This window comes from Camelus dromedarius, chromosome 12 (genome assembly GCF_036321535.1).
Source record: "Camelus dromedarius isolate mCamDro1 chromosome 12, mCamDro1.pat, whole genome shotgun sequence".
Taxonomy (NCBI): Eukaryota; Metazoa; Chordata; class Mammalia; order Artiodactyla; family Camelidae; genus Camelus; species Camelus dromedarius.
This window is the reverse complement of record NC_087447.1, coordinates 52,177,823-52,205,820: the sequence shown is the minus strand read 5'-3', so window position 1 is coordinate 52,205,820 and position 27,998 is coordinate 52,177,823. Positions and strand designations below refer to the sequence as shown.

The 27,998-nt window shown below is 46.9% G+C and overlaps 1 protein-coding gene across 2 annotated transcripts in view; it reads left to right on the top strand.

Moving 5' to 3' along the window:
* Positions 1-27,998, top strand: part of TENM4 (teneurin transmembrane protein 4) — a 2,614,938-nt gene that overhangs the window by 2,524,699 nt on the left and 62,241 nt on the right. For both annotated transcript variants that reach the window (XM_064492755.1, XM_031460439.2), the window contains 3 exons: positions 70-286; positions 21,591-21,710; positions 26,664-26,925. In XM_064492755.1, the coding sequence (XP_064348825.1) occupies positions 70-286; positions 21,591-21,710; positions 26,664-26,925 (599 nt within the window). The remainder of the gene's footprint in view (positions 1-69; positions 287-21,590; positions 21,711-26,663; positions 26,926-27,998) is intronic.

Sequence of the window (27,998 nt, the reverse complement as noted above, 5' to 3'; positions counted from 1 at the left end):
AGGTGCTGTGGAAAAACGTGGCTGATGGAACATAGCGATGTGAACTGTCGTGCTCTGTGCCCCCTGCAGATGGCTTGGTGGACTGCATGGACCCCGACTGCTGCCTCCAGCCCCTCTGTCACGCCAGCCCGCTGTGCCTGGGCTCCCCCGACCCTCTGGACATCATCCAGGAGACACAGGCCCCTGTGTCCCAGCAGAACCTGCACTCCTTCTACGACCGCATCAAGTTCCTCGTGGGCAGGGACAGCACACACGTCATCCCCGGGGAGAACCCCTTTGACAGAGGGTGAGTCCAGCTCTGGCCGTGGCTCTCTGACAGGGAAATGGGTCAACTCCAGGGCCACATTTGGGTGCGTGGGGGTGGGAGGAGGCCAGGAGGGTGGGCACCAAAGGATGGAATGGCAGGGAGGCAGGGAAGCAGCCTCGAGTACCCACGTTTAGAAGACTGCTATCCGCGGCATTTGGAATTTTTATGAGCAAAGTTGTGTTGTTCTCACCGGGTGAAGATGGAGAGAGTGAGAAATCAAAGGTCCAAGGGGAATCATGGATCAATACCCACTTTGCAGTCAGCTCATACTGATCCTGTGGTCTCAAGATGAGCTGAAAAGCTCTGACACTGTTCACCATTGGAGCTGACGTCCAGGAGACTCTGTTAGGCTGGGCAGGGTTGCCTCTGCTGGCGTCCCAGGTTACAAGCCCATGCGTCTTTCACAAGTTGTCGGCTGTGTCATCTGGTGGACAGTTTTTTACTGAGGTCTGTTCTGTGCCACATCCTGTGCTGGAATCAGAGATGAGACAAACACAGTTCCTGCCCATTGTCCACTAGGGGGACAAAAAATAGTTCCAGTGGGGTAGGCTAGAAATATGCCTGCAGGGCACTCTGGAAACAGGGAGAGGACATTCCTAGGTAGGGGGAAGGCTGAGACTTAAGAACTGAGTCTTAAAAATGAGAAATAGCTAGGCAAGGGAGAGAGAGGGTGTTCTGGGAGAGAGAACAGCCTGTGCAAAAACCCAGGGGCATGAAAAGGTACAGGAGCTCTCTGTTTGCTGCTCCCCACACCAGGGTCTATGAACTTGGTAAAGGTATCCAGGAAGGATGTATGATCATGTCTTTTGAATGTCTTCCAATGTAGAGATGCCTCACACACATAGAGGTTTCTCTGCAAGTCAGCCCAGTTCAATTCAGCAGTCACAGATTGTGTGCCTTCTATGTTCATGATTTCGGTGCCAGAGAATTCCTGCCCTGAGGGGGCGGTGGGGGTAGGGATGAGGGATGGGAATGATGAAAGACAGCCCCAGTTCTCTTTAAAGGGGAAATCAGCAGGGCTTCATTATGGGCTGGGTCTGAGGGATGCTGGAGAAAGGAGAGACCTTACTTGGGTGCCTAGTAGAGGATGGTAACTACCCCACGTTGGGGACCTGAGAGCAGGAGCAGGCTTGGGAACAAAGTGATGACCTCTGCCTTGAGCACAGCAAGGGCAAGGAAGGGACTCACCTCAGTAGAACAGCCAAGAGGAAATATCTCTAAAATGGGAGTGATGGTGACAACAGTGGCTACTTCATAGAGCTGAGAAGGTTCAATGACACATGCCTTGAAAACATTCCTTGTAAAGCCTTTAGCATAATACCTGGCTGTCAGTCAGGGGCAGCTATGAGTATCATCATCATCATTTAATACAAAATTAATAATGATAACAATCATTCCTGGCAAACCTTCCAAGCAGGACCAGAGAGCGGGAAGCAGTTCATAAACATTTCTGGAGCTCACATAGAGGTTAGGGCTGAGGACTTTGATTTGGGAGCCACCAACAAATAAGCAGGAGATGAAGCCACGAGCACACGAAAGTTTGCTGGAGGAGAACGTGTAAGGGGAGAGGAGTGGGGATGTAAAAAAGCACCCTGGGGAAGAGCTCTGGGAGGTGGTATTAGCGTCCCCAGAGAATACCTGGGAATCCCAGGAGGAGGCCTCGCTCCTGGGATGTACGTGCTGGATCTAAGACTCCAGGGCCCTCCTTTCCACTGCCCCAGCACTTCCTCACAAGGAGCGATAATGAGACAGGAAAAGTGAAGAACAGAGAATATTGAGAACCTCAGCGGTGAAGCAATCTTCCCACATTCATAGGCTAGTCAAGCGGCAGAGCCTGGAGCAGAAACAGACTGAGGAGAAACCTATTCATTTATCTTGGCCAGAAATGCTACTTTTGTCTCTGGGTAGGAAGCTTTCTGCTTTTTTATTCCATTGTGTGATTTTGTATGTATGCTCGTGGGCCTTTCCGTGGCGTTAGTTCTTTTAATCAAATGGAGATAGAAATATGACTCCCCAGATAGAAATATGACTCCAACCAAGGGGAATATTATTTGCTCAGCCTTTCTTTACTAGACCCTTTATGAGATCTGATAGAGCTCTGGCTGGTTGGCTATTAGGGGCTGTTCTGCTTAAGGGGTGCCCTTATCATGCCATCCTGATCAGGGCCAGCAGGGACCATGTCCCCTGCATGTCCTCTGGTCACTCACCAAGCCTGCTGTTTAGGCCATGCCACAAGTTAAGTGGCACCTGCTCAAGGATCTCAGTATCATTTTCTCCCAGTCTGACTTGCCTAAAGGAGCCAGTCAAGTGGGGATCTTGAGAAACCGCTACTGGGAGAAATGGACGGCTCAGCAGAGAAGAGAGCACAGGTCTCAGAGTGAGGCCAACTTGTGGTTCAGATCCTGGCTCTGCCACTATTGGATACGTGGCTCTGGGGAAGTGGCCTGATACAGTGACTATGTGAATGTCTGTTAACCCTCTGAACAGAGTCCGCCAGGACAGGACTGCATCTTTCTCATTGTAGCTCTTAGTAGTTGTTTGAGATAAATATGCATATGTATTGCCTTGAACGATGAAGAAATGGGAGGAAAGAAGGAGGGACGGAAGCATGGAGGGACAGAGGATGGATGGAGGATGGATGGACACATTATCTATTTTATTTAATTTGCTACTGAGGATTCAGAGTCCAGAGAGGTTAAATTATCTGTTAAAATCACATTACAGATTAGTAGCAGAAGCAGGAGTAGAAGTCAGCTCCCAGATCATTGTTTATATATCTGTCACCTTCAGTTAAATAACAGATGCTTGGAAAGCAAAGACCATTCATCTCTCCAAACCTGCCTTACTTAGGGAAGAACCTGGAACGTAGTATTTTCTCTAAAATGGGTGGATAATGGAAGCTTCCAAATGTTACTGTAACAGTTCCTTTTCCCTAACATTTGCCTGAATCATTCTGCCCCTGCTCCTTGCTGATCTAGATTCAGAAGAAACAGCTATCTTTCACTACTAAGTATCACCCAGCAGACTTTTGTGTAAAACAGTCCCAGGTGACTGGAAACCTGGAAACACAAGGCAGCAGATGCTTTTCTCATTAGACTGCCTGCTTGGTATTCCGTTGTCTTGCTCTGCGCCGGGAATGCAGTTTTTACTTACACAGTGGGGATAAAGTGACATCGGTTACCAAGTTTGGGTTGTTGCTTTCTTTCCTCTCATGTGAAGAAATATGGTATAATTGAAAGTGCCCAGAGTTTGAATCTGGGCTTTACCAACTACTAGTTTAGTGTGGCCCCAGGGAAATGATTTAACTTGTGCATATATGCCTCCAATTATAAATTGGCAATCATAGTAACTACTTCACGAAAGCCACAATAAAAATGAATATGAAAAGGTATATAGGTATGTACATGTAAGACTGAAACACTATGCTGTACACCAGGAATTGACACAGCATTGTAAACTGACTATACTTCAATTAAAAACAAAAAAAAAAAGTAAATCAAACTAAAAAGAAAAAAAAAATGATTACCTGAGATAAAGCACCTAACGCAGGGCTCGGTGCTTAGGCGATGAGTGAGTGGGGTGGCTCCTATGGCAGCAGCGTGGCCCAGTGAAAATCGCCGAGACCTGGATTTAAAGTCTCTTGCCTCCACTGAATAGCTGTGTGACCTTGGGAAAATTCCTCAACTTCTCTGAGCTCCAATGTCCTCCTCTGTCGGAGCAGGGTAATAATGTCTATTGTGCAGAGTGGCCATGAGAATTAAATGAAAAAACAAAAAGTTCAGGACCGGGAGGGTATAGCTCAGTGGTCAAGTGCATGCTTAGCATGCACAAAGTCCTGGGTTCAATCCCCAGTACCTCTGTTAAATAATAAATAAAATACATACATACATACATACATACATCCCTAATTACCTACCCCCTCAAAAAATGTTTTAAAAGTGTTTTTTTTAACATTTTTTATTGATTTATAATCATTTTACAATGTTGTGTCAAATTCCAGTGTTCAGCACAATTTTTCAGTCATACATGGACATATACACAACTCATTATCACATTTTTTTCTCTGTGAGCTACCATAAGATTTTGTGTATATTTCCCTGTGCTATACAGTATAATCTTGTTTATCTATCCTACAGTTTTGAAATCCCAGTCTATCGCTTCCCACCCTCCGCCCCTCTGGCAACCACAAGTCTGTATTTTATGGCTATGAGTCTGTTTCTGTCCTGTATTTACGCTTTGTTTTTATTTGTTTGTTTGTTTTTGTTTTTGTTTTTGTTTTTTAGATTCCACATATGAGCGATCTCACATGGTATTTTTCTTTCTCTTTCTGGCTTACTTCACTTAGAATGACATTCTCCAGGAGCATCCATGTTGCTGCAAATGGCGTTATGTTGTCGTTTTTTATGGCTGAGTAGTATTCCATTGTATAAATATACCACCTCTTCTTTTTCCAGTCACCTGTTGATGGACATTTAGGCTGTTTCCATGTTTTGGCTATTGTAAATAGTGCTGCTATGAACACTGGGGTGCAGGTGTCATCATGAAGTAGGGTTCCTTCTGGATACAAGCCCAGGAGTGGGATTCCTGGGTCATACAGTAAGTCTATTCCTAGTCTTTTGAGGAATCTCCACACTGTTTTCCATAGTGGCTGCACCAGACTGCATTCCCACCAGCAGTGTAGGAGGGTTCCCCTCTCTCCACAGCCTCTCCAGCATTTGTCATCTGTGGATTTTTGAATGACAGCCATTCTGACTGGTGTGAGGTGATACCTCACTGTAGTTTTGATTTGCATTTCTCTGATAATTAGTGATATTGAGCATTTTTTCATGTGCCTTTTGATCATTTGTATGTCTTCCTTGGAGAATTGCTTGTTTAGGTCTTCTGCCCACTTTTGGATTGGGTTGTTTATTTTTTCTTATTGAGTCATATGAGCTGCTTATATATTCTGGAGATCAAGCCTTTGTCGGTTTCATTTGCAAAAATTTTCTCCCATTCCGTAGGTTGTCTTCTTGTTTTACTTATGGTTTCCTTTGCTGTGCAGAAGCTTATAAGTTTCATTAGGTCCCATTTGTTTATTCTTGCTTTTATTTCTATTGCTTGAGTAGACTATTCTAGGAGAACTTTTTTGAGATGTATGTCAGATAATGTTTTGCCTATGTTTTCCTCTAGGAGGTTTATTGTATCTTGTCTTATGTTTAAGTCTTTGATCCATATTGAGTTGATTTTTGTATATGGTGTAAGGGAGTGTTCTAGCTTCATTGTTTTACATGCTGCTGTCCAGTTTTCCCAACACCATTTGCTGAAGAGACTGTCTATTCCATTGTATATTCTTGCCTCCTTTGTCGAAGATTAGTTGACCAAAAATTTGTGGGTTCATTTCTGGGCTCTCTATTCTGTTCCATTGGTCTATATGTCTGCTTTTGTACCCATACCATGCTGTCTTGATGACTGCAGCGCTGTAGTATTGTCTAAGGTCTGGGAGAGTTATTCCTCCAGCCTCTTTCTTTCTCTTCAGTAATGCTTTGGCAATTCTAGGTCTTTGATGGTTCCATATGAATTTTATTATGATTTGTTCTAGTTCTGTGAAATATGTCCTGGGTAATTTGATAGGGATTGCATTAAATCTATAGATTGCCTTGGGCAGTGTGACCATTTTAACAATATTGATTCTTCCAATCCAAGAGCATGGGATATCTTTCCATTTTTTAAAGTCTTCTTTCATTTCCTTCATCAATGGTTTATAGTTTTCTGTGTATAATTCTTTCACCTCCTTGGTTAGATTTATTCCCAGATATTTTATTACTTTGGGTGATATTTTAAAGGGGATTGTTTCTTTACTTTCTTTTTCTGTTGATTCATCGTTAGTGTAAAGAAATGCAACTGATTTTTGAACGTTAATTTTGTAACCTGCTACCTTGCTGAATTCTTCAATCAGCTCTAGTAGTTTTTGTGTGGACCTTTTAGGGTTTTCTATATATAGTAACATATTGTCAGCATATAGTAACACTTTTACCTCTTCTTATCCAATTTGGATCCCTTTTATTTCTCTCTCTTGCCTGATTGCTGTGGCTAGGACTTCCAGGACTATGTTGAATAGGAGTGGTGATAGTGGGCATCCTTGTCTTGTCCCAGATTTTAGTGGGAAGCTTTTGAGTTTTTCACCGTTGAGTACTATGCTGGCTGTAGGTTTGTCATATATAGCTTTTATTATGTTGAGATATATTCCCTCTATACCCACTTTGGTGAGAGTTTTTATCATAAATGGGTGTTGAATTTTATCAAATGCTTTTTCTGCATCGATTGAGATGATCATGTGGTTTTTGTCCTTTCTCTTGTTGATGTGATAAAGTGTTTTTAAAAGTTCATAAAGTCTCAAACTAGTACACACTGCTTGCAGATTATATGATGACAGCGATGACGATGAACGTGACGATAGTGATGATGTTAGAAAGAGCTTCCAACTCCACCTCCTGGAGCAGGAGTGAAACTTGAGAGCAACCTGCCCTCCAGGGAAGTCCAGCAGAACCCCCCAGAGAGGAGCTGGGTTTAGACTGTTGAGTCCTTATTTGAGGAAGAGAAAGGGCAGTGCTCTGCCAGCCGGCTGTCAGCCGGGGTCCTTGTTAGGGAGGAATCCAGTGGCACTTCTCCAGAGGGTGGGGTTTCTAATGGGCAGGCCAGCCTGACTTGGTGCCTGTGTTTAACAATAGGTGGCCTGTGGGACAGAAAAACCCTGTATTTTCCTGCACCCCATATGCTGCGCCACAATTTATCTAGTCTGAATGGGAGTCCGTTTAACAGGCTCCGAGAAGCAGCCTGTCACCCCAAGACACAACAGTATTTCTGAGCCCAGCAAGGGGAGGTGGCTCCTCCTTCACTCAGTGGATTCCCAGCTGTGAGACGGACTCAAGGCGACCCAAGTATGAGGCCTGCTGGGACCATGGGAGGGAGAGGAATTGAAGGCCAGGTTGGGACTGACCGGAGTCTCCTTCTGTGGGGGAAGCCAGCCAGCCAGTCCTCCATGCCCTGGGCTCTCCCCAGGATACCTTTCCTGAGAGGCCCAACCACGGCAAGGACGAGGAGGCAGAGGTTCTCCCAGAGTTATATGAGAGGTTCCTGATGCTTCTGTGCAGCACCCCAGCTGGTGCAGAGGTCCTAGAGCAGGGGTGGCCCTCAGGGAAGGATGGCCAGCAGTTCTCTAGGATGTGAGGGACCCAGCCATGCAGAGCGGGCTCTGGGTTGGGCTGGGCTGGACTCCTTGGAGGCAAGCACAGAGCTAGACTCAGAGCTGAAGCAGAAGTCCTGCCAGATGGACTGAGAGTGAGGAAGGCCTCCCTCAGAGATCCTGTCTGGTTCTTCTGTGTCCCCAGAGCCCAGCACAGTGCCTGGCCCGGAGCAGGTGTTTAATTTCAGGTTACTGAAGACAGCAGCTCCCTCTGACATTCTGCCACTGCTGTGCTCAACTCCTCACACAGTGATCCAGGTGTGAATGACTTCAGCTGATCTACAGTAGGAGGGACAGAGCAGGCAGGAGAACCACCATCACCAGATTAGGTGGCTTGGATACCATCTTTCCCTCCTGGCTTGGATGCCTGGAGCCCTTCTGCCTGGTGGAACACCTGCCCCTCCCCTGGAATCGCAGAGAGAGTACAACACATGGTGTGTTGAGGCTTGAATGGGAGGGGAGGAGCCACTCAGGTCTGTCGGTGGAAGGATCCCCAGCAGGTCGTCTGTACAAGGAGGACAGATAACAGGACCCAGACTCTGGGGCTTGGGATCAGACAGCTGGGAAAGGGAGGGCAACCGAGACATTCCTCCTCCAAGAGCACTCCAGGCAGCTGCTTCCCTGTTGCACAGCTTTGGTCTTGCCTGTGCTCTTGGGAAGGACTGACCAGGTCGAAAGGACTGGACACAGGGCAGATAGATCACGCCGGTGAGTACCTGTGGATTGCCACTGCTGGGACAGGTTAGCAGATCATAGGAAGAGGAAGAACTACCGCCAAGTTATTTGAATACTGGTTCAGAATGTATTCAAAGACACTGTATTGATGACAGAAAGGTGATGACGCTGTCCAGTCTCTCTGGGCCCCTCTAGACCACGTAGGTTGTCAGCTCACTCGGGCAAGTCAGTGGGTGTGGACAGGTCGCTATGAAAGTCAGCGAACAGGACACAGTGAGGCCAAAGAGAAAAGACTTCAGGAGTCAAGGGACTGTGGAAAAAGGAGAAACTGACAGAGCATTCATCCCACGGGAGGTAGAAGGTTGTGTCACATACAGCGGGTCAGATCCCGTGGAGAGGAGAGAATGGGGAGACGCAGAGAGAGACAGAACTGCCCACAGAAGTCGAGCTCTGTTTGGTAAATACTGACCAGCACCTATGTTGCACTAGGCCTGCAAGGAGATGTGCATCTACTGTCCTGTTACACTGGGGCCTCTGTGTGTGTCCAGTGCCTTGTTAGTCATCAAACCACTCGTGCCTGGCAGAGGGCTTGGCACAGGCTGAACCGCAATGAGTGGTGGATGAATCAGTGAGTCAGCCCATCAGCTACTGCTGAGTGCCTGAAGAGAGCAGAGGGAAGGTGCTTGGAGAGTTCAAAGGCGGGCCCAATACACCCCCTGCCAGTCTGGGTCCCTGAGCTCCCCTGCACTGGGGCTGCCTCTGACCCTTCTTTGTTTCTCGAGCACCGGGCAGAGGGCCTGGCTCAGAGTGGAGGACAGCAGGAAGTGTTTGGTTTTGAAAATGAATGAGCAAACAAACCAATGAACTAATGAATGAAGACATCTGGCAGGAGATGGCCTTTGACCTGAGACAAAGATTTCAGTGACTAGGGTTGGCCATTAAAACATGATTTATCCCACGTCAGATCACAACAACCCATTAGCACATCATGAAATCAAGGTGGTGGGGTGAAACTGATTTTTAAGAAGTAAATTTAAATGGAATGGGGTACAATGAAACGGAAAATATCAGTGCAACACTGTAAAAGGACATGTATTTTACAACATTTGTTTCGTGTGTGTGTATGTATACTACTGAATAAGCTATATTGCTTACTGTGGGTTTCAGTTGAACAGGATTTTAAAATGCATTCTAGACTGAGGAACCAGCACAACTTTCCATGATAATCCAAGGACAGAGAGAATTTTAATGTGGCTACAACATAATTATGGTTATAGTATTTTCCAAATCAAAAGTCAAGAGACCTGCTCTAACATTTGAAATCAAGAGGGTCTTAGGAAATCTAAGGTGTATGAATCTGGTGTGCAGAGGGGGCATGGAAAGGAAGAAAAGAGGGGACTCTGAGTCAGAGGCCAAAAAGGTAGTTTGGGGCAGGAACTGAGAAAGATCTGCCCCTTGCATGTCCACTAACCAGATGTGAGCATTTCACCTCAGTTAGGGCTTAAAACTGCTATAACGTTTTGGCACATAACATTGATGGCACATAAGTCTTCAGAATTTCTCTCAGACCCTTTATAAAGGCACTAAGTTTCCAAGAATTTTATAAGTAAGAATTTATGAGAGGAAAAAGAAATAATGGAAAGTGGGGAGGAAAAATCATGTATGCAGTATCATTTTGTCAGCCCACTGCAGATCTAAAGCCATACACACAAGTGTCAGCAGCAGAGCAGTTCCAGAAATGTGTTTGCTTACCAGTCACCCCGCCCCAGGCCTTAGGCAGCCCTCAGAGAGACCGAACAGTAGAGACCATCTAATGGAGTTCAGATAAACACCAGCTTCCTGACAGCTGGCCTCGAAGCGAATTTATTATTGAATTATACTCCTACGTTTTCAGAACAAGCTGAGCTGACAGGCTACCCCATCAGTTTAAAAAAAGGTGGGGAGCAGGGAGGGCTGGAGAAAGACAATGATAAATTACCCTGAAGGAAGATAGAAGAAGGTAAAGATACTGTTTCCTCCAAAATGTCAGCCATTATATATTATTCATGTTGGTTTAAAAAAAATCCCTCCCCACGTTGAAATGAATGTTTATGATGATAAAGCAACTAGGTGAATTTAATTCAGGATGCAGGCAGCAACTTCTCACATCATCCTGATGAGCAGCTAACAACTCCTCTGCCACTTGATCATCCCTTTATTGATTCCAAAACCAAATTACGATCTCTGTTTGCTTTGGAGTCTGAGCTTTTTCCTCGCTGTCCATCATAGGAAGCATTAGCAGGCGAAGCTGCACGGACGCGGGAACCACTCGGGGCTGAGAGGGAGAGGGCCTGCGTTCAAGCCCCTGGGAGCGTGAGAGCGAGGAACCTTGAGCAAGCGAGGCTCAGTTTCCTCCTCCGGAATGTGGGGTTCCTAAGTCCCCACCCCACAGGTTGTCTGGAGGATTCAATGAGATGAAACCCAGTGGCTGGTGCATAGCACACATGCAGTAACAACACTGAAGATTTACCAAGGCTGTTCTATGTGTTGAACATTGTTCAAAATGCTTTGTAAGTTTCACGAGCAGTAACACCTTTACATCTGCCCCAAAACCATATGCCACGGGGAATCCATGGCATATGGATCCAAAAAAATCCTTCTTTTATAGACAGGAAACTGAGGCACAAAGAAGTTGAGGAACCTGGCCCAGGACATAGGGCTTGTGAGTGGCAGAACCAGCATTTGAAACCAAGCCAACTGGCCTCAGAGCCCACATGCTGAGCCTCTGTTCTTCTCTGCCACGTCTTTTATATTCCTATGTCAGCATCTTCAGCTTGGAGATCTCTACAACATGGTGCTGCTATGACTCTGCAACCCCAACTGGCTCTGACTTTCCCTCTAATACCATACAGCACGATGAAAAGCTAACCTACAGTAAGTCTTAGTGCTTCAGAGCACGGCCTCAGGGGGAGGTAGCTAGGCTTGAATTTGAGCCCCACCTTTTGCCAGCTGTGTGACCTGGGATAAGTTGCTTCATCACTCTGTGCCTCACTTTCCTCATCTGTCACATCATAATAACTGCTACCTTGTGAGGATGTCTGAGGATTAAAGGAGATATAAAACACTTATGTGTCAGAGCAGTAAGCACGAGATAAGCGTGAGTAGCCATTATCACTTAGAGCAAGAGTTAGTGTTAGTACTGGCAGTGGCATTTGTATTCGTATAGGTTTTAGTGTCACCATGAGAACTGGGAGAAAGATGAGAATCTTAGCCTGAAGCTTTAATGGGTTATATAACCAATGCTTGTGTCCTAGTGCCAAGGCAGGCAGAGGTGAATGGACCTTTGAGATCGTCAGTCCTTTGCGGTAGAAAGGGAAACTTTGAGGCCAGAGAAAGGTCTTGGCTGAGCAAGGTAGTAGCAGAGTCTGAGTCCTGGAGAAACTTGAGTCCTAAGTCAGGCTCTTTCAAACAGAATTCTAGTGTCTGTAAGTCAGGGACTCTCTGCACCCAACGCTGATACATGTCAAGCAATGAGAAGTTAAAGTATTGGAAGGCCATGTATCACGTTACTAATATTGTCCTCAATGGAGAATATAAGATCAGGACTCTTCAAACGCCTTTGCGGCGAGTCTGACCAGCCCTCCAGTCCGATCTTGGAGGCATAAAGAGCTGGCTCTGAGTGAGCTCCACCATGAGGGGCTGTGATGAGGGGAGATGCTGCCTCCGGGCAGTGTTCTGGCAGAGGAGAGAGACCCATCTGCCCTCCTCTCCCACCTCTTGCTCTCACTACCACAGGGCCTTGTAACTACCCTGTCTAACCTGCAGGCCTCTAAACCAACCCCAATCAGAGGAGAAGGGCTTAGAGCAACCCCAGCTGCTCAGTCTCAAGTCCTCCTACTGTTCCTCTGCCTGACCTTCTACATGCCAGATCTGCAAAATGGGTTTCTATCCTGTCTCAGAATCCCAGCCTTGTTTTCTGTCCCTAAGTTCCTGACATAAGCAGCCTTGTAGCCCTGCCACCCGAGGACTCAAGCCCTGCCTTCTCTGGCTAGGCTCCCACCCGTGCCGCGTCTGGGTCTGGAGCTCCACCCCTTCTTGGCTTAGGAACCTGGGCATAATTACCTGGTAACAAATGGGATGTCCACATCCAGCTGCCCCTGGGAGCTCTCTCCCCATGCCTGTCCCCTGTCAGATCTTCCTCCCCTGCCCCTGGAAGGACTGTTTCCCTTGGTGCCACCCGTCTGTTTCTCTACACCTCAGGTCCGGCCTGCTGAGCTGGACTTTCCGTAGCCCCTTTCCGGGGAGAGAAGGACCTGTCCTGTGCTTGGACAGGGAGACAGGACACGCAGTCATGAAGTGAACTTGTCCACTGAGACTGTCTGGAGTCACATTTTTGCAGCGCTGCCTCGAGTTTTTCCAGCAGCACCAACTGTCTCCTGAGGAGTCCTCTTAGACACAGGCCTCCGGCTGCATAGCCCAGAGAACAGCCTGCCTAGACATGTTCACACATTCCCTGTCCCCAGGCACATGGTCAGTGATTCTGAGGCGTGTCCCCCAGTCACCCAGGATCAGGGCCTTGCTCTTCCAAAATGATCTCTCCTGGAGAGCCTCTCCCAGTCCTGCTTCTCCTTTGCCACAGCCGGTGGACTCACTTCCCTGGAAATGACAGTGCTGTGAACAGCCAAGAGCTCTGTTCTTGTGTGCACCTTTGTTGGCCAGTAGGAAATATTCCAGAGGATTCCTGTGGGAGGCGACTCAGCCCAAAGCATCAGTGTTCAGCAGCCGGGTCGCCCCTGGAATTGGATGATCAGAGCTGTGGCCTGCGAGCTCATGCTCCCTGAGTATCTGAAGTAGCTCAGCAGCCACAGAAAGTTAGGAGATCACAGAACCGTGGCTTCTGGGCTCTGCAGAAGATGCTAGTAGTTGCCCAGCCGTCTTGTCATCTGATGCCCCCAGGTGGTGTCAGGACACCATAGCAGACCTGTTGATGGAGGTCCCAGCCTCCATGGGTGATGGAGGGGAAACCACCCATCTCTAGGGATCACGTACCTCACCTGTAATTGAGGGGCTTGGACTCAGTCACCCAAAGGACCCTTCTAGTTAAACATTAAACTTCTTCTGTTAATCTGAAGAAGTATGAGGATTTCTTCTTTCCTCTCCCCAGACATACACAAAACAGTCCAAGAGGAAAAGGGTTTTTTTGTCACAAACTGAAGTACTTCCCTGTGATATTCATTCTACATGCCCAGCAAGTAATCTGAAAGCCTCTGTTGGAGTCTAAACTGAGCCCAATTCCAAAAGGAAGAACAGAGTCAGGGTACCTGGGGAGGCCCTGGTGGTGCTTGATACTAATTGTAGGAATGTTTGTATGCCCTACTAGAATGACCTGGTAGGTAACTCCCCTTTTACCCCACGCTAGCTTTACTTCTGGGGACAGGAGTTTTTTTTAAGTCAAATTATATTCATTCCAGAAGGTGAGTTCCTCATATATAGGGGTTGCATCTCATTTATTGTTATTTAGCTACTTAGAATACAATGGAAAATAAAACAGAAACTGCTGGTACTGTCCTCCTGTAGTTTCCATAAGTAAAGAAGAAAATGGATGAATAACTATCTTCCCCACTACCTAGCACTGTGTATAGCACATAGTAGGTGCTCAGTTAAAGTTCCAATAACCAAACCCTGTTCTCATTGATGGCCTCTGTCTATGTTTCTCTTCCCCTACCCTGTATATATCTTTTTTTTTTTTTTACTTTAGGCTATGTGACACAACTATATTCATGGTTTTTTCTGTCATCATCTTTTTCTAAAATTCATTTATGTGGTCTTCATTTATTTCTTTACTCAGCATTTACTGAATGCATACTAATAGATCTACTCCTGTGCTGAGCACTGGAGTTATGGAGATGAAAAGCACATAGTTGTTCCCATCAAAAAACTCACAGCCTAGAGAAGACAATGAGGTGTTTGTACAGATGAATACACTTTAGTGGGATAACTACATTGTGTTTTGTTCGCCAAAGGAGGGGATGACTTCTTTGTCCTGGGAAAATCAGGAAGAGCCTCAAGGAGAGGCAGAAGGTTTAAAGGAGAGACTAGTAGGAATGGGAAGGAAAGATATTTGAGGCAAATGAACCAATGCAGACAAGGGCAAGGAGGCATGGAAGTGCCAAGGCAAGGGTATGGGAAAGAATTTAACATGGCAGCAGCACAGGATGTGAGAATGGGAAAACAGGACGTGAGCCTGAAGAGACAGGCGGGGCCAGTCCTGAAGGTACTTACACGCCAAGCGAGAGAGTTTGGACTTTATCTGGACCCAGTGGGGTACAACAGAAAGTGACACGGATGGCACAGGGATACTGAAGATGTGGTAAAATAACAGTGGTAAAGTTTGGAGAGCTGGGGATCTTAGATTTTCAAGGTGCCGCAAGAGAAAATCTGGTTCAACTTCCTGATCTCCAATAAGTCAGGAACACTATTAAAAGTTAAGCGACTAGATCGAGTTCTGTTGGTTTTGGCCTAAGGTTATTGGAAAACAAACTTAGTAAATATAGGGAAGAGCTTTGAAATAAGCTATAAAGAATGAAGCACAAATAGAAGTTGGCTCTTTGACTGTAATAATATGTAGCATGTTAGAGTTCATTTCATAAAAAGAAATCACAGACACAAAGCATCGTAACTCCAGTGCCATACAGTGGTCCCAAGGTGGGTGCCCGATGTGGTCCACAAGGTACAGGATGAACATATTAGAACCTCTATCTATATTTACTTTTTATTTTAAAAAATAAGAGTGGATGTTTACTCGTATAAACTAGGTCTTCTCTGACTTGCTCCCTTGGTTCCAGTGGTAGTTGGTTACATGTCTGGACCAGCACAGGAGGTATTCTGAGGGAGATGGGGACCTACTCCTCGGAGAGCTTCATTGGTTTATTCTAGTATATTACAACATGACTGTAGGGGGTGTGTGTGGGTGTGTGTGTGCATATGTGTGTATGTAAAATCTGGTTTTAACCAAACTTACTTATAAAATGGGGTCTAGTGGCATAAAAAGATGTTTGCAAAGTAACTACCAATCAAAGATAGTATGGTACTATTGTGTTCAGTGCAAGCACAAGCAGACAGTCAAATGGCAGAGCTGCTACTTCTACTCCTTGTAAAAAAAAGTCTGTCCTTGTCCAAAGTCTGTCTCAACTCCACCATGAAGTTAAGAACAATAGTGGTCATTCTCATCAGATCTAAAGAATGGGTAACTAAGAGAGTCAAAATTTTTAAGAATCTAACAAAAAGTTAACCAAATGATTCAAAGTTACCAAGAAGACTAGCTGAAATATTCATTTGTGTCCATTAAACCTTGCCCCAAACGAATATTATGCTTTCCAATATTAGCTAATGATGATAGCACATGTGCACAATGTATTACTAAATATAAACACATCCATGGACCCGGCACAAAAATGTTTACAGAAAGGGTGTGGAATCGAAACGAGTTTTCAGAGCCCTGCTCTGATTATGTTCTGCTCAGCTTTTCCAGGCAGCTAAAGCAAATTGAGGTTCTTGGTTATTTCAGTGTGTACCTGTGTCAGATGGTAAGTGGTGTGAGAGGTGCAGTGACCTTCCTGAGTGCTCACGGATAATAAATGACGAGTCCTGAATTTGAATCCTGGCTCCAGTCACTCTTGCAAGGACGGGCAAGTCCATCCCCCGTCTAGACTCTGTTTTCTCAGCTCTACAATGAGAAACGTGAGAGAGATGATCAGGAAGGTCTCTTCTAACACATCAGGACTAGTGTGTTCCCAAGAATACGTATGTAGGTGGAAGACATCAGGCTAGAAAAGCTGGCTGAAGAGACGGAGGCAGAGCACTGACAGAGAGAGAACACAGCTTCAGAGCGGCCCATGTGGCCAGGCTGGACAGAAGATCTCAGGCGCTACAGAGTGGAGAGGGTCAGGCTTTGCTGGAGAACCCTTTAGATGGGGGCTGTTGGGCAGGTCATGAGGTGGGGCTAAGGTTCTTTCAAGAGGTAGGATAAAGTGCAGTAGATGCTGGAAAGATCCCCAGTCAGTCAGCACAAGTTGGCAGAGGAAAGTTTTAAGGGTTGGTACAAGTCAGGCATATAAATCTGTTTAAAGTATGTAATGCAAAAGAGTGATTTGCATAACCAGTAGTGGCACAGAGTAGCAAATACTTTCAAGCAGAAAAAGGCCAAAGTTACTTTCTGCCACCTAGATCCCAAATGGTTGTTTCAGTTTCCTGAACACCAGGGCCATATACTAACACAAAAAGTTGAAGCTGCAGTTTTTCTTCCTTCTCCTTCCTCTGTCTGCTTGTATAATACACATTGAAGAGCAAATCTGGCTTCACTTCTGGCATTCTTTTTTTTTTTAAGTTTTTGAAAATTTTAAATGAACAGATGAGAAGGCTATGGAACCAAAGTAGGAGGGCTGCCAGCTAAGGTGGGTGAGTCCTCCAACGAAATGAACCGAGCCTTGGGATGCACCCTGGACTGACCAACTAGAGAGCCCCAGTCCCTCCAGTCCTCGGTTCGCTAGCCATATCCTTGTCAAAGTCAAGTAGCTCAGAGTTCTTTGGTATCTCCCTCCCTTTCAGTTACAGAAACCCACCAGTTTTTTCATTCAGTAAACAATTTCTCAAGAGCTTACTCTGCACCATGCACTCAAATTCCAGGACAAACCCCTGTGTTGGCAGAGGTTTTCTTTCACCCGCTGAGAAATGAGCATCACCCATGCTCAGTGTTGGCAGTACAGCAGTGAGGGAGGTGTGGTCCCCATCATCAAGGAGCTTATGGTCCGCTGGGGGAGAAAGACTGCCCTCATGGTGTGATGGCACTCAGAGTCTTTGCAGAGACAGCTGAGGGGATGCGAGTGCAGGTGGATCCTGAGGCGGTTTTCAGGTGAACAGATGGAAGGTTCCATGTAGAGGGAACGATTCAGAAATCAGTACAGGCATTGCATGAGCTCCCTTTGGATTCTGAAGCCATGCGTAGAAGGGCTGCTTTGCTGGATTGAGTAGCACCAGGTTGAAACCATTATACATTCCACCTGACAGCTGATTGGGGGAAAACTTAAAGCCTGTGTGGGCAGATGAGCGAACCGAGGTCTAGAGAGGTCAGGAGGCTCTCCCAGGTCATACAAGTAGCCGCCAGAGTCGGAAGTGGGAACTGACTCCCTGCCCAGGGCTCTTTCCACCACCACCCCTCCGTCCACTTCTCCCCGACTGGCAGCTGAGGTGAAGTTTCTTATTTGCTTGGTTCTGTTTCACAGTGATTTTGTCTCTCCATCAGTTTCCTCCCTTGATCCCAGACCTGGCCACTGTCCCCAGGAAGCCGTCAGGCGGATCCTCCCCGCCGCTGGCGCCAGCTGGGGCACCTCAGTCAGGCCCTGAGTGTCTGGTTGGACCAAGGCCAGCATGTTTGATGCCCCCCTTGGCCTGGCACAAGCACGCCTCCTGGCAGAGTTCGCCCAGCCTAATCGCTTGTTTTCTATCCCAGCTGCCTGACATATGCCAAACCCATGTGTTGACTCATTGGTGTCAGAGACAACTACACTCAGGCGTTTCAAATTGCCTTTGGTGAGCTCCAGCCAGCAACTGGGACTGTAACTCGTGTATTTCTATAACCCCAGCACTTAACACAGTGCCTGGCTTAGAGTGGGTGACCCATTTTTTAAGTTAAGTGAATTTTAGTGACTGCAGGTACGTAACACAGTAGTAAGAGAAAGGACTTGGAAGTCAGGAGAACTGGCTTTGAACGTCAACTCAGCCCATTGTGTTCCTTGCTATATGTCCTTGAGCAAGTCTGACTCTCAGTTTCAGTTACTTGATCATTTCTCACGTAGCAAACATTCAGGGAGCAAGATCCCATGCTTACCCAGTCTTTGGAGATGGAAGCACACAAGATAGCTATGCAAATGTGAAGGAGATCACTAGATGACAATCACATTATAGAAAGATATTTGGAAGGTTTAGAGGAACCCAGGGAAGGGTGATTAATTTTGCCACGAAGAGTTGGCAGCAGCCTCCCTGAGGTGATGACAGCTTAGACGGGACCCTGAAGATGAGTAGAAAATAACACCCCAAGACCCCATTCTGCCAAGACAGTGACCAGGGAAAAGCAAAACATGTCAAATACAGGACTGGTGATGAGAGGATCCTGTGAGCCAGCTGGGAAGCCAGGTTGGTGACAGTGATTTGCAGCCCGTGTTAGTGATTTCTCACCAAGGCGGTCTTCCATCATGGAATTTCGCAGTCAAAGCAGCACCTCTTTCTTAGATGCATTGACCCTTAGTGTGAGGGTCACTGTTCCAGTGGTGGACAGAAGCTGGCTCATCCCGCTTATAGGAACTGCTTATCAAATGTTCAGGAATTCTGCAAGTTAGTTTTTAAACACAACTTTAAACTTCTATTAAAAATTAAATTATATAAAATCACAATTAAAAACAAAGGTAATAAATAATCAAAACTCATCACTTACTAGTTATTTCATTGTGTCTTCCCATCATCTCTGCTCTTGAGTTTATTTATCATATCCCTGTGGTGGAAATAATATCATATAATGGTGTCTCACTGACCATTTCTTCCCAACTCTGGGTGCAGTGACATCTCACTGGTAGCGTGAAATCATCCATGGTGGAAGTCTTTACACCACAGAAATAGGTAAATGGTATGAATTAAAGCTGCTTTTTTTTTTTTTTTTTTTGGAAAGCCAGTTGTTAAATATTCACCAGTGCACCACTGTGGTATCCATTAAACAAGTGGATGAAGAAAGAAAGCATTTGGAAGCCCAGAACTGACCTCTCTTCAGACCTCCCTGGACAAAAGCATATGGCAGGAGACACATTTTAGAGGCCTCCACAGAGCAGACTTGCTCACCTCCTTTATTCCAGGGAAGCCTTGATGTTGAACTGGGTTTTCTTGACAACTGAAAGTCATGGTCAAACAGAAGGAGGATGGAAGTGCTTTGCTCCAGGACTTAATTCCTGAGCCAGATGCCTTTTTGGGCAGGAGGTCTCTGTGGCCCACAAGGGTACAGGGAGTCAACTTAATCTTCTTCAGAATCCAAAGCAATCCACAGGAGCCTGGGCTAAAATTACATCTGCTCCGGCTTGCTGAAGCGGAGGTGACATGATGGCCAAATGGTGCTGATTTAATGTTTCCCAATTATCAGGAAGTCCCTGCGGAGAGATGAATCAGTGGAGGTTGGCCTGTGTGTGTTTGGAGGGCAGCAGCCAGGGCAACCCCCAAAGGAAGCCATCCCCAGAGGGCTGGTTATTGTTCAGGCAGAATCTGAAGGCACACGTGTCAAAAGGAGGCTGGAGACTGGCCAGCACCAGGAGATGAGATCTGTTAGTAATTCTCTAGAAGGACAAAGTTCCAGCAGTAAGAAATTCAATTTTCCTCCATTAAAGAAAGCATCTCTCAGTACCGGCTGAATACAATTGATGGAATAAACCTTTCCCATTAGCAGGGAGATAATTTCACATAAATATATTGGGAGACCTTCAGAGCAGGACTGAGAGTCTTTGCTGAGCCTCTTCCGCTTAACTTGTTTGCCATGTAATTGCATTTAGACCAAGGGCCTCGGAAGGAAACCACTGACTGAATTAGCTTTAACCGGATTGTGTGTGGTGAGGTGAGGCAAGGTGGGGTGCTTGTTGCATTGTGGGTAGTTGTTCCTGCCTTCAGAAAGGACAGGCTGACACCGGTGAGCCCAGCTGCTTACAAGGCTGGTGTTAATTGCTTTTCTCATCAAACAGAGAAAAGTTTATCACTCTAGGAAGGTAGAGATGTAGGTACCTAATAAAGCAGAGGCTGAGTTAGAGATTTTTTTGTTCCCACGAATGCCCACAGGCCTCATCAGTAGCTCTTCCCCAGGCCAGGAAAAAAGCCTTGTGATATGAGGTGAATAGAGAACGTTGTCTGGACAACAGCGCCTGCATCTTTGCCTCAGATTTCTCTTGTCAACAAGGACCGTCTCCCCAGCGCTCTGGCCCCTTAGGATGTTGACACTAGTGCGCAACTTCACTTCCACCCATTGCCAGTGGTATATAGACTGGCCTAGGGTTGGACCCAGAGTGTGTCGCCTAGGCTCAAGGCCTGGCTCTGCCCACACCTCCCTGTGTGGCTTGTGGAGCAAATAACTCAACCTCTACCTATTCTTCCACTAACTCAGTGATTTTCCAGCTGGCTTTTCTTTGGCTTCTCCAGATACTAAGACTCCAGAGAACTGCCTTCAGAACCACCCTGTGGGGAGAAGGGACCCCGCCTCTACTTCATGCAGAGAAGATCTTGTCTTTATTTGTTTTCCACTTTGGCATCCTTATAAAATGTCATCTGCTAAAAAGATTGTGTTTCTGAAATATTTGAAAAAACATCATTCTAGGTGATCCCTGACTGTCTCACTTTTTTTTACTCAATCCACCATTTCTGTTTGTTTGTTTAAACAATAACTTGTTAGGCATTTCCGGGCACTCTAGAGAGGAAAACAGTAGACCTTGACTCTGCCCTCAAAGAGCTCACGGGCTAGTGAGAGGAGAAACATGTACAGGATGGTAGGGTACCAAGGGGTTTGTGCCAGCCTTTGGAAGAGAGAATGACTAATTCTAATTCGGGGTGTCAAGAAAGGCTTCAGGGAAAAGGCATCATTTAAAGTTGGGTCTTAAAGGATGAGAACGTTGGGAGACGGGTACAAAAATGACATATGAGGCAGATGGAAGAATATTGCAGAGGCACAGAGGCTTTAAACAACATTTGCCTGGCAAGTTTGGGAAAAGCAGATGGCTTGTTGCCTGGAATATAGAAGGAGAGCCGGGGGTGGATACTGGGAGAGGTGGCAGGTTCCAGAATCCACGCCAAGGGGACACTAGCATCTGCCCTTCTCCTGTCTCCAGTGCCGGGTGAGAGGAAGTACCCTCCATCCCATTCACTTTCTTGAAAGTCCACTTCCAATGAGACTATTAGTGACAGTTGTCACCACTGCCATGTAGGGAACTCACTCTGTGTAAAGATGAAAAACAGTTTACAGAACTGTGGCAGAGCTAAGATTTGAGCCCAAGTCGTGCGACTTCAAATTCACATGCACATGTACCCTGTAGCCCTTGGACCAGCTTTATCACCTCGCAGCATAATAAAATGTTCTTAGAAGACAGCCTCTAAGTGAGATAGCTGGAAACATCTCCCAATAACGATTCTTTAGAGGATGCTTTGATGACTTAGACTGAGGTGCTATGAACAAAAGAAGGTGGTATTCATCTTGAGTAGCTACCATGAACCCCTGGGTGCCGAGATACGTCTGAGTGACCTGCCTTCTGTCTTCTGACCTCCAGGGGTTCCCTGCCAGCCAGGGTTCTGAGCATGAAAAGTAGGTCATGTTGTTCTCTTTTCTACCAACAGGCATGCATGTGTCATTCGTGGTCAAGTGATGACATCAGATGGGACCCCGCTGGTTGGTGTGAACATCAGTTTCGTCAATAACCCTCTCTTTGGATACACGATCAGCAGGCAAGATGGCAGGTAAGAGGCCCCTTGTGGACCAGGGTTAGTGAAGGCCCTGCCTTCATGGTCTGGCCCCATCACTGCTGCTGGAATGTCAATGTGCAAAGAGGATGGGACTTGGAGGCAGAGGACTGGAATTCCAGTGCCAAGCTCTGCAGCTCCCTAGCTGTGTGGCCTCGTAACTGACTCTGGCCTAAGTCCCCTCGGCTCTAAATTAAGCAGTTTCTTCTCAGAGTAAGCATGGGGTACCTTGTCCCTGGTGTCCTGTTTCATGGCTTAATGATATAAACTACTGTCACGTAGACCGTTTTCTACAGACCAGACAGCTCCAGAGGTCTTAGGATTCCTGCTGCCTGGTTTCCATCAGCAACCACCCAGGTCTACGGAAGCCAGTCGGCAATGATAGAATTCTGACCTTTAGATCCCTGTGTGAACCTTCAGTTCATCAGCCTGAATGAAGTGAGGTTTCTTTAATCACTCTAGTGCCCCCGTTTGCTGGCAGTGTGTTCTTGGACAAATGTCCTCACCTGTCTAGGCCTTAGCTTCATCTGTTAAATGGTCCCAATACTATCTGTCTCACACCTATGTGGTAAGGATTCACTATGATGGACGGAGAAGCACCATGCACATAGTAAGTGTTTAATAAATCTTAGTTCCCTCCCCTGCTCAGGTCCACTGCTATATCTCCAGGTCTAGCACATAGCAAGTATACAAAAAATATTACCAGTTTATTAAAATTACAAACTAAGAAGGTGATGATCACAGTGTAAGCCATGAGACTATTTTGGAGAGAAGGGGAGAGGAAGGAGGAAAGTGGAATATTTAGGCTGTCAGTGGTGACAAGTCCTCTATTTTTAATAAAGCCAGGTGGTGGCAGTCCATCTGGCTAAGTGTGGGCCCATAAGGTTGATTTTCACTCTGTGTTGGAAATTGTGCTCCAGCCTGATTGATTTTAGCACCTCTTTAATCCAATCTCAGATGTGAACATGGCCCAGCCGAGGTGATAATGAAGGAGAGGCTCATCTGTTTGTAGACACGTGTGCCTCTTAGATGGGATTGGTAAGCTTGGCACGGGGAGCCCTCTCCCCACTCTCCCCCTCCCTGTGAATGGGAAGGGTCCCAGCTGGAAGAGCTTGGCGCCTAGTCCCCAGGGATTATCTGCCCAGGCCAGGCCACCAATCCCGGGAAGCACCTCAGTGCAGACTGGCACTACAGCATGGAGCAATCTCCCTCGTGCTGTCTTTACCACCGTCCAGCTCGGGGCTGCCTGCTTTATGGAAATAGCAGGTGTGAGCATCCTAGGCAACAGATATTCTGAACATTATTACCTGCTGTGCAACAGTCATCAAAAAGAAGCCATGAGGACTGCTTTTTTTTTTTTTTTTTTGGCCATAAAACTTGTCCATCATTCATGTGAGATGGTGAATCGTCCATCCTTTGCCTGCTGTGCTTGGTTAGGGTGGGTCCAGAAAACACACCAGAGCCAAGTAAGTTTGGTGGCCCTTGGGATAAGCCCACTCAGCACCTCCGGGCTTTGGTTTCTCCTGCTGTGCTGCCCCCGCACTCTCTGCTGCCCCGTGAGAGCAGCGTCCCAGGAGGTTCGTGCCAGCCGTATTTCCTGCACCAGGCAGCTACAGCACACCAGATTAGCCAGCGTTGCTACACTCTAGAGCTTGAGTTTCAGAACAGTTCCTAGCAATGTATTATGGGACTTAAGTTCTCTTCCCATTTTAGACATTGCATAATGTATGAGAATGTCATTCCTTATTCTCTGAGTGTCTGAAGATCCCTGTCTGTTATGTGTGGATGGGCAGCATCTTGCCCATTTTCCTCCTCCTCATCCCTACCTAACTCACCTTCTTTCTTGCCTCTCATACCCCAGGAGAAACTGTGAGGCTAGAGATATAGCCTGGAGATAACAATGTGTGCAAGTCCAGGGACCATGTCTAATTTATCTTTGTATTCCTCACTTTGCAGGTGGGCACCGTGATACTTGCCCTTGTCCAAACCACCTCCCTTCACACACATACACATACACACACACACACACCACCCCACAGCCCACACACTGAAATCCCAGACCTCAAGTCTTAACAAGAGCTCATAAACAGAAAACGGTGGCAGAGAAGTTAGCCGAAGAGATCATTAAAAAGATGGAAAATAGAAGTCATGAGGAAAATTTTGAAAAGAGCAGCGGACAAGAGTTCAGTTCAGGCTCGTTGAATTGAAAGATGGGATTATGCAGAGCACGAAGCCCAGGGAGTGGAGCCCTGGGCTTTTCCCACCCATGACCTCATCCACCCAATTAATAACTCTGCCAAGTGTTGATGATCATCAGCTTCCTTTCATGTGAGGAGAGGGAGGCCTGGACAGGGGACATAACTCACCTCTGGCATCAGCAACAGTGCTTGGAGTGGCCCTCGCTGTTTGGGCTTCACGTGAGAAGCAGGCCTTCCCTTTGAGGTCAGATGCACACCCGTGCCCCTCCAGATGAGCAAGCCAGGCTTTTGGCAAGAGCCAGTCACACCCAGCTCTTGGCAAGGCCAGCTGCCCCTAGCTTGCTCACAGCCTTGAGAATGTGCTTTTCATGTTTGCCTTCACTCCCTCCCCACACTCATGCTTCTGTGAAGAGAGCTTGTAAGTCGGGCCAAAATTCTGTTTGATGCTTAAATATGTTTTGTCCGAGTCCAGATGCTGTTCAGTGCTGTGACAGGAAACTTGTTCTCTGGGTACTTTCCCCAAACCCTGGATATTCTCCTGAAAAGCCAAACTTTCGACTCTTAGTTCAAGACAAACACCTTCCTTGGTGTTTCTCTGTCATTATGTGTTGAAGGATGATGGTACCCAACTTCTTCTACCCAAAGGGGCTGAGTGAGGAGCAGGGAAAAGGACAGAGGACAGAAGAGTCAGACTTTGGTGCTTGGGGACCCAAATCTGAGGGCACCATCTACCAAGAGCAAGATGTGGCACTAGAACAGGACAGTTCAGTGCACAACCCTTGCAGCTTCTAGAGGCGGGGAGAGCAAGCTGGAACAATGAGGCCAACCCCACAAGGTGTGTTTATCAGGGATGAAGGTGAGGTCCTGCAATGGGGTCTCTAAAACCAACTGCACAGGTAAAGGTGAGGTTGACTTAGGTATCGGCCAAAGTCAGAAGGAACTTAGGGTGTTTCATGTACAGCTAATTCAGAAGAAATTGACAGCATCACTCATGCATTCATCCTGTAAACTGTAACCATCAGGCACAGGGCTAGGTTCTGAAAGACAGAGGAATCCACGTCCCCGGGCCTGAGAGTAAACGTGTGATTCCAGGGCAGTGTGATGTGGGCTATGAGGAGGAGTGCTAGAGGTGCAGTGGGAACCCAGGGGAGGAATGGGAAATCTGAGTGAGTAAGGACTTAGCAGGAGCCCTCCATCCACAGAAGCAAGATGAAGACAGGCCTTGAAAATGCATCTTAATAGTAATAACTAAAGGAATTTGTCCCAAGAGACATCACAGCCAGGAGGTGGCAGGTAGAGAGGATCACTGTTTCCAAGTCATGAAGGACTGTCAAAGGCAGAGGAAGACTGTTTAGAAGTCACCCCAGCAGGTGGAACAAGGCCCAGTGGTTGAGGAGCTGTAAAGAGAGGTACCTGGGCTCAGTACCCACCCTCCCCCGAAAAAAGTCATAACAGTCAGAACTAACCAAAGATAGGACAGTCCTCCTGGGGGCATAGCAAGCTCCTCATCACTGGAATTGTGCAAATAGGAACCAAATGGCCCCATCAGAGTGATTCTGTAGAAGGGACTTAAGCATCATATTTGGAGAGAGGGCCAGGTCAGATGACCATTGAGTTCCCTTCCAGTTGTTCAGCTGTTACTTGATTTTAAACTTTCCATTTTGGTGGGGTGGGGGAAGGGACACTGAATTCTGGTCTGAATTAATCTTCTTGCACATTGAACGTGGAGCCTTAAGTAGCAGCCACACACTTTCTTGGAAAAGCAGACCTAGCCCGCAGTACTAGTGATGTACCTGGGCCTACACCTGGGCCTCCTTTCCCATCGTCTATAATGTGAGCTCATCTGGCCTCTGATCACGTAGGTGCAGAACGCTTAGATCTGGTGCTCTATGGGGGTTTGGATGGGCAGGTGCCCTGTCAGGTTTGTCTGCACGTGATGGGAATTAATTTGCCAGAACCAAAACAGAGCTGCCAGCAAGTTTCTGGCCATCCCCGGAGGGTGATGAACAAAGGCTGGGTGACCAGCTCTCAGGGATACTGCCACAGAGAGCTTATCTCAACTAGGAGGTTGAGACTCAGTCTCCTGGTCCCCCTTTCACTTCTAGGATACAGTGATCCTAATTGTGCCGTCAGTAAACTACTTAACTAATTTGTAACTCTACAGGCCTGTGTTAAGTGTCACAATCAGAGATGAAATTGCTGTAGAGTCATAAAATCTTAATGCTTAAGAATAACCCATTTAGACCTTTGCCTTTTACAGGTGAGCACATTAAGAGTCAGAGAGGCTAAGTGACTTACCCAGGATCACACAGTAGCCCATGGCAGAGCCAGAACTAGGCTTCGGGTTCTAACACAGGGCAGGTTTGTTCTGCTTTATTCTGCTGAACTTTCACTGGGCTTCAGCTCTAAAAGGCCTTAAGTACCAGGAACACCATAGCAGAGGCTGAGCAGCTGTCCTGTAACTGGCAAATGACTCTCTATAGCAGTGGTTACTAATTTGGCTTTGGCAAATTCTCTGTGGTGAATCACTTTCAAAATACAATGCTTTCTGGAACCTCTGTCCCTCTTTGTGGCTGCAGTCAAGTCTTGCAGGATTTAGAGTCTCCCTCGACAAGTACTCAGATCCTTTGGTGTAATTTTTTCTCCTTGCCCCCCCCTCTTTCTCCTCCTCCTGCTGCTGCTCCTTATCTCCTGTGTCCTGCTCCTCCTGCCGCTCCCTCTCCTCTCCTTTTCACCCTCCCCTCCCAAACAGCTTTGACTTGGTCACGAATGGCGGCATCTCCATCATCCTGCGGTTCGAGCGGGCCCCCTTCATCACACAGGAGCACACCCTCTGGCTCCCTTGGGATCGCTTCTTTGTCATGGAAACCATCATCATGCGGCATGAGGAGAATGAGATTCCCAGCTGTGACCTGAGCAACTTCGCCCGCCCCAACCCCGTGGTGTCTCCATCCCCACTCACGTCCTTCGCCAGCTCCTGTGCAGAGAAAGGCCCCATCGTCCCGGAAATCCAGGTATACTCTGCTTTCTGAACTGCGTTTCTCCATGCTTTGATTTCGTTTGGCTGGGGTGGAGGAGGATCTCAGTGACCGGGGAAGGAGAGAGCCCATCAGCCCATCATCCAGAATCCAGCTGCCAGACCCCACAGGCGTGGTGTAGGGCTATGATGGCCACCCCCTTACACACTTAAAACGCATGAGCACTGTACACTGCCTGGCACACTCCAGCAGGTAATACATTCCCACTCCCTTTCCACTCTGCCATCCAAGTCCCTTCCACTTCCCTTCTCCCCAGCCTCCAGTGCTCCCCCTCTTTCCCTATTCCTGTTAAAAATAGCGATGTTGACAGTTTCTACCAAGACGAGTAAGACAGAAGGTCCCAAATGTTAGCATCATACTAAGGATTAAATGAGAAAATGTATATGAGATGCTTGGCACAATGTCTGGCTCCTACTAAGTGCTCAATAAATTTTAGCTGTTATTATTATTAACATTATTTTACACACACTGCCTTCAGGCCAATTAAGGAGTGCCTTGGCTCGAATCTGGACACGCGAGTGCTTTACTTAATTATCATTAAAAGGAAGTAATTTGGAAAAATGCATTTTAATCTGATAGAAATCAAGACAGATGCTTTGCTGAACAAAGCTTTGTGGAGTTGAATTTCTTCTGCCCTCCCGGCCGAATTTCTCATGGCAGAAACGGAGCCTGGGGGGGAAGGGAGATGGCGCAGAAGCTCGGGGAGAAGCCCCTGTCGTCCCACTGGCCTCACGAGAGCTCTGGTGATGACGTGCAGGTTCATGATGGCCGGTGCTGGTGGAGCGGGGCGGGCAGTCCTGTTTGTGTGTAGTTGACGCCTGGCTGAGCAAGCCCATCTCTCCGCTCTGCCCTGCCGAGTGGCTTCAGTCGCCAGCCCACAAGCAGGAAACAACCATTTTGGAATTCTCACAAAAGCCCACAGGTTGAAACCTCACTCATTTTCAGAGATTCAGCACTTGTCTCCTGTCTCAACCGCCAGGCTGACCTTTCTTCAGAGGCGGTTGTCAGTGGAGACAGAGCTTGCTGGAGAGAGGAACAATTTGATACTT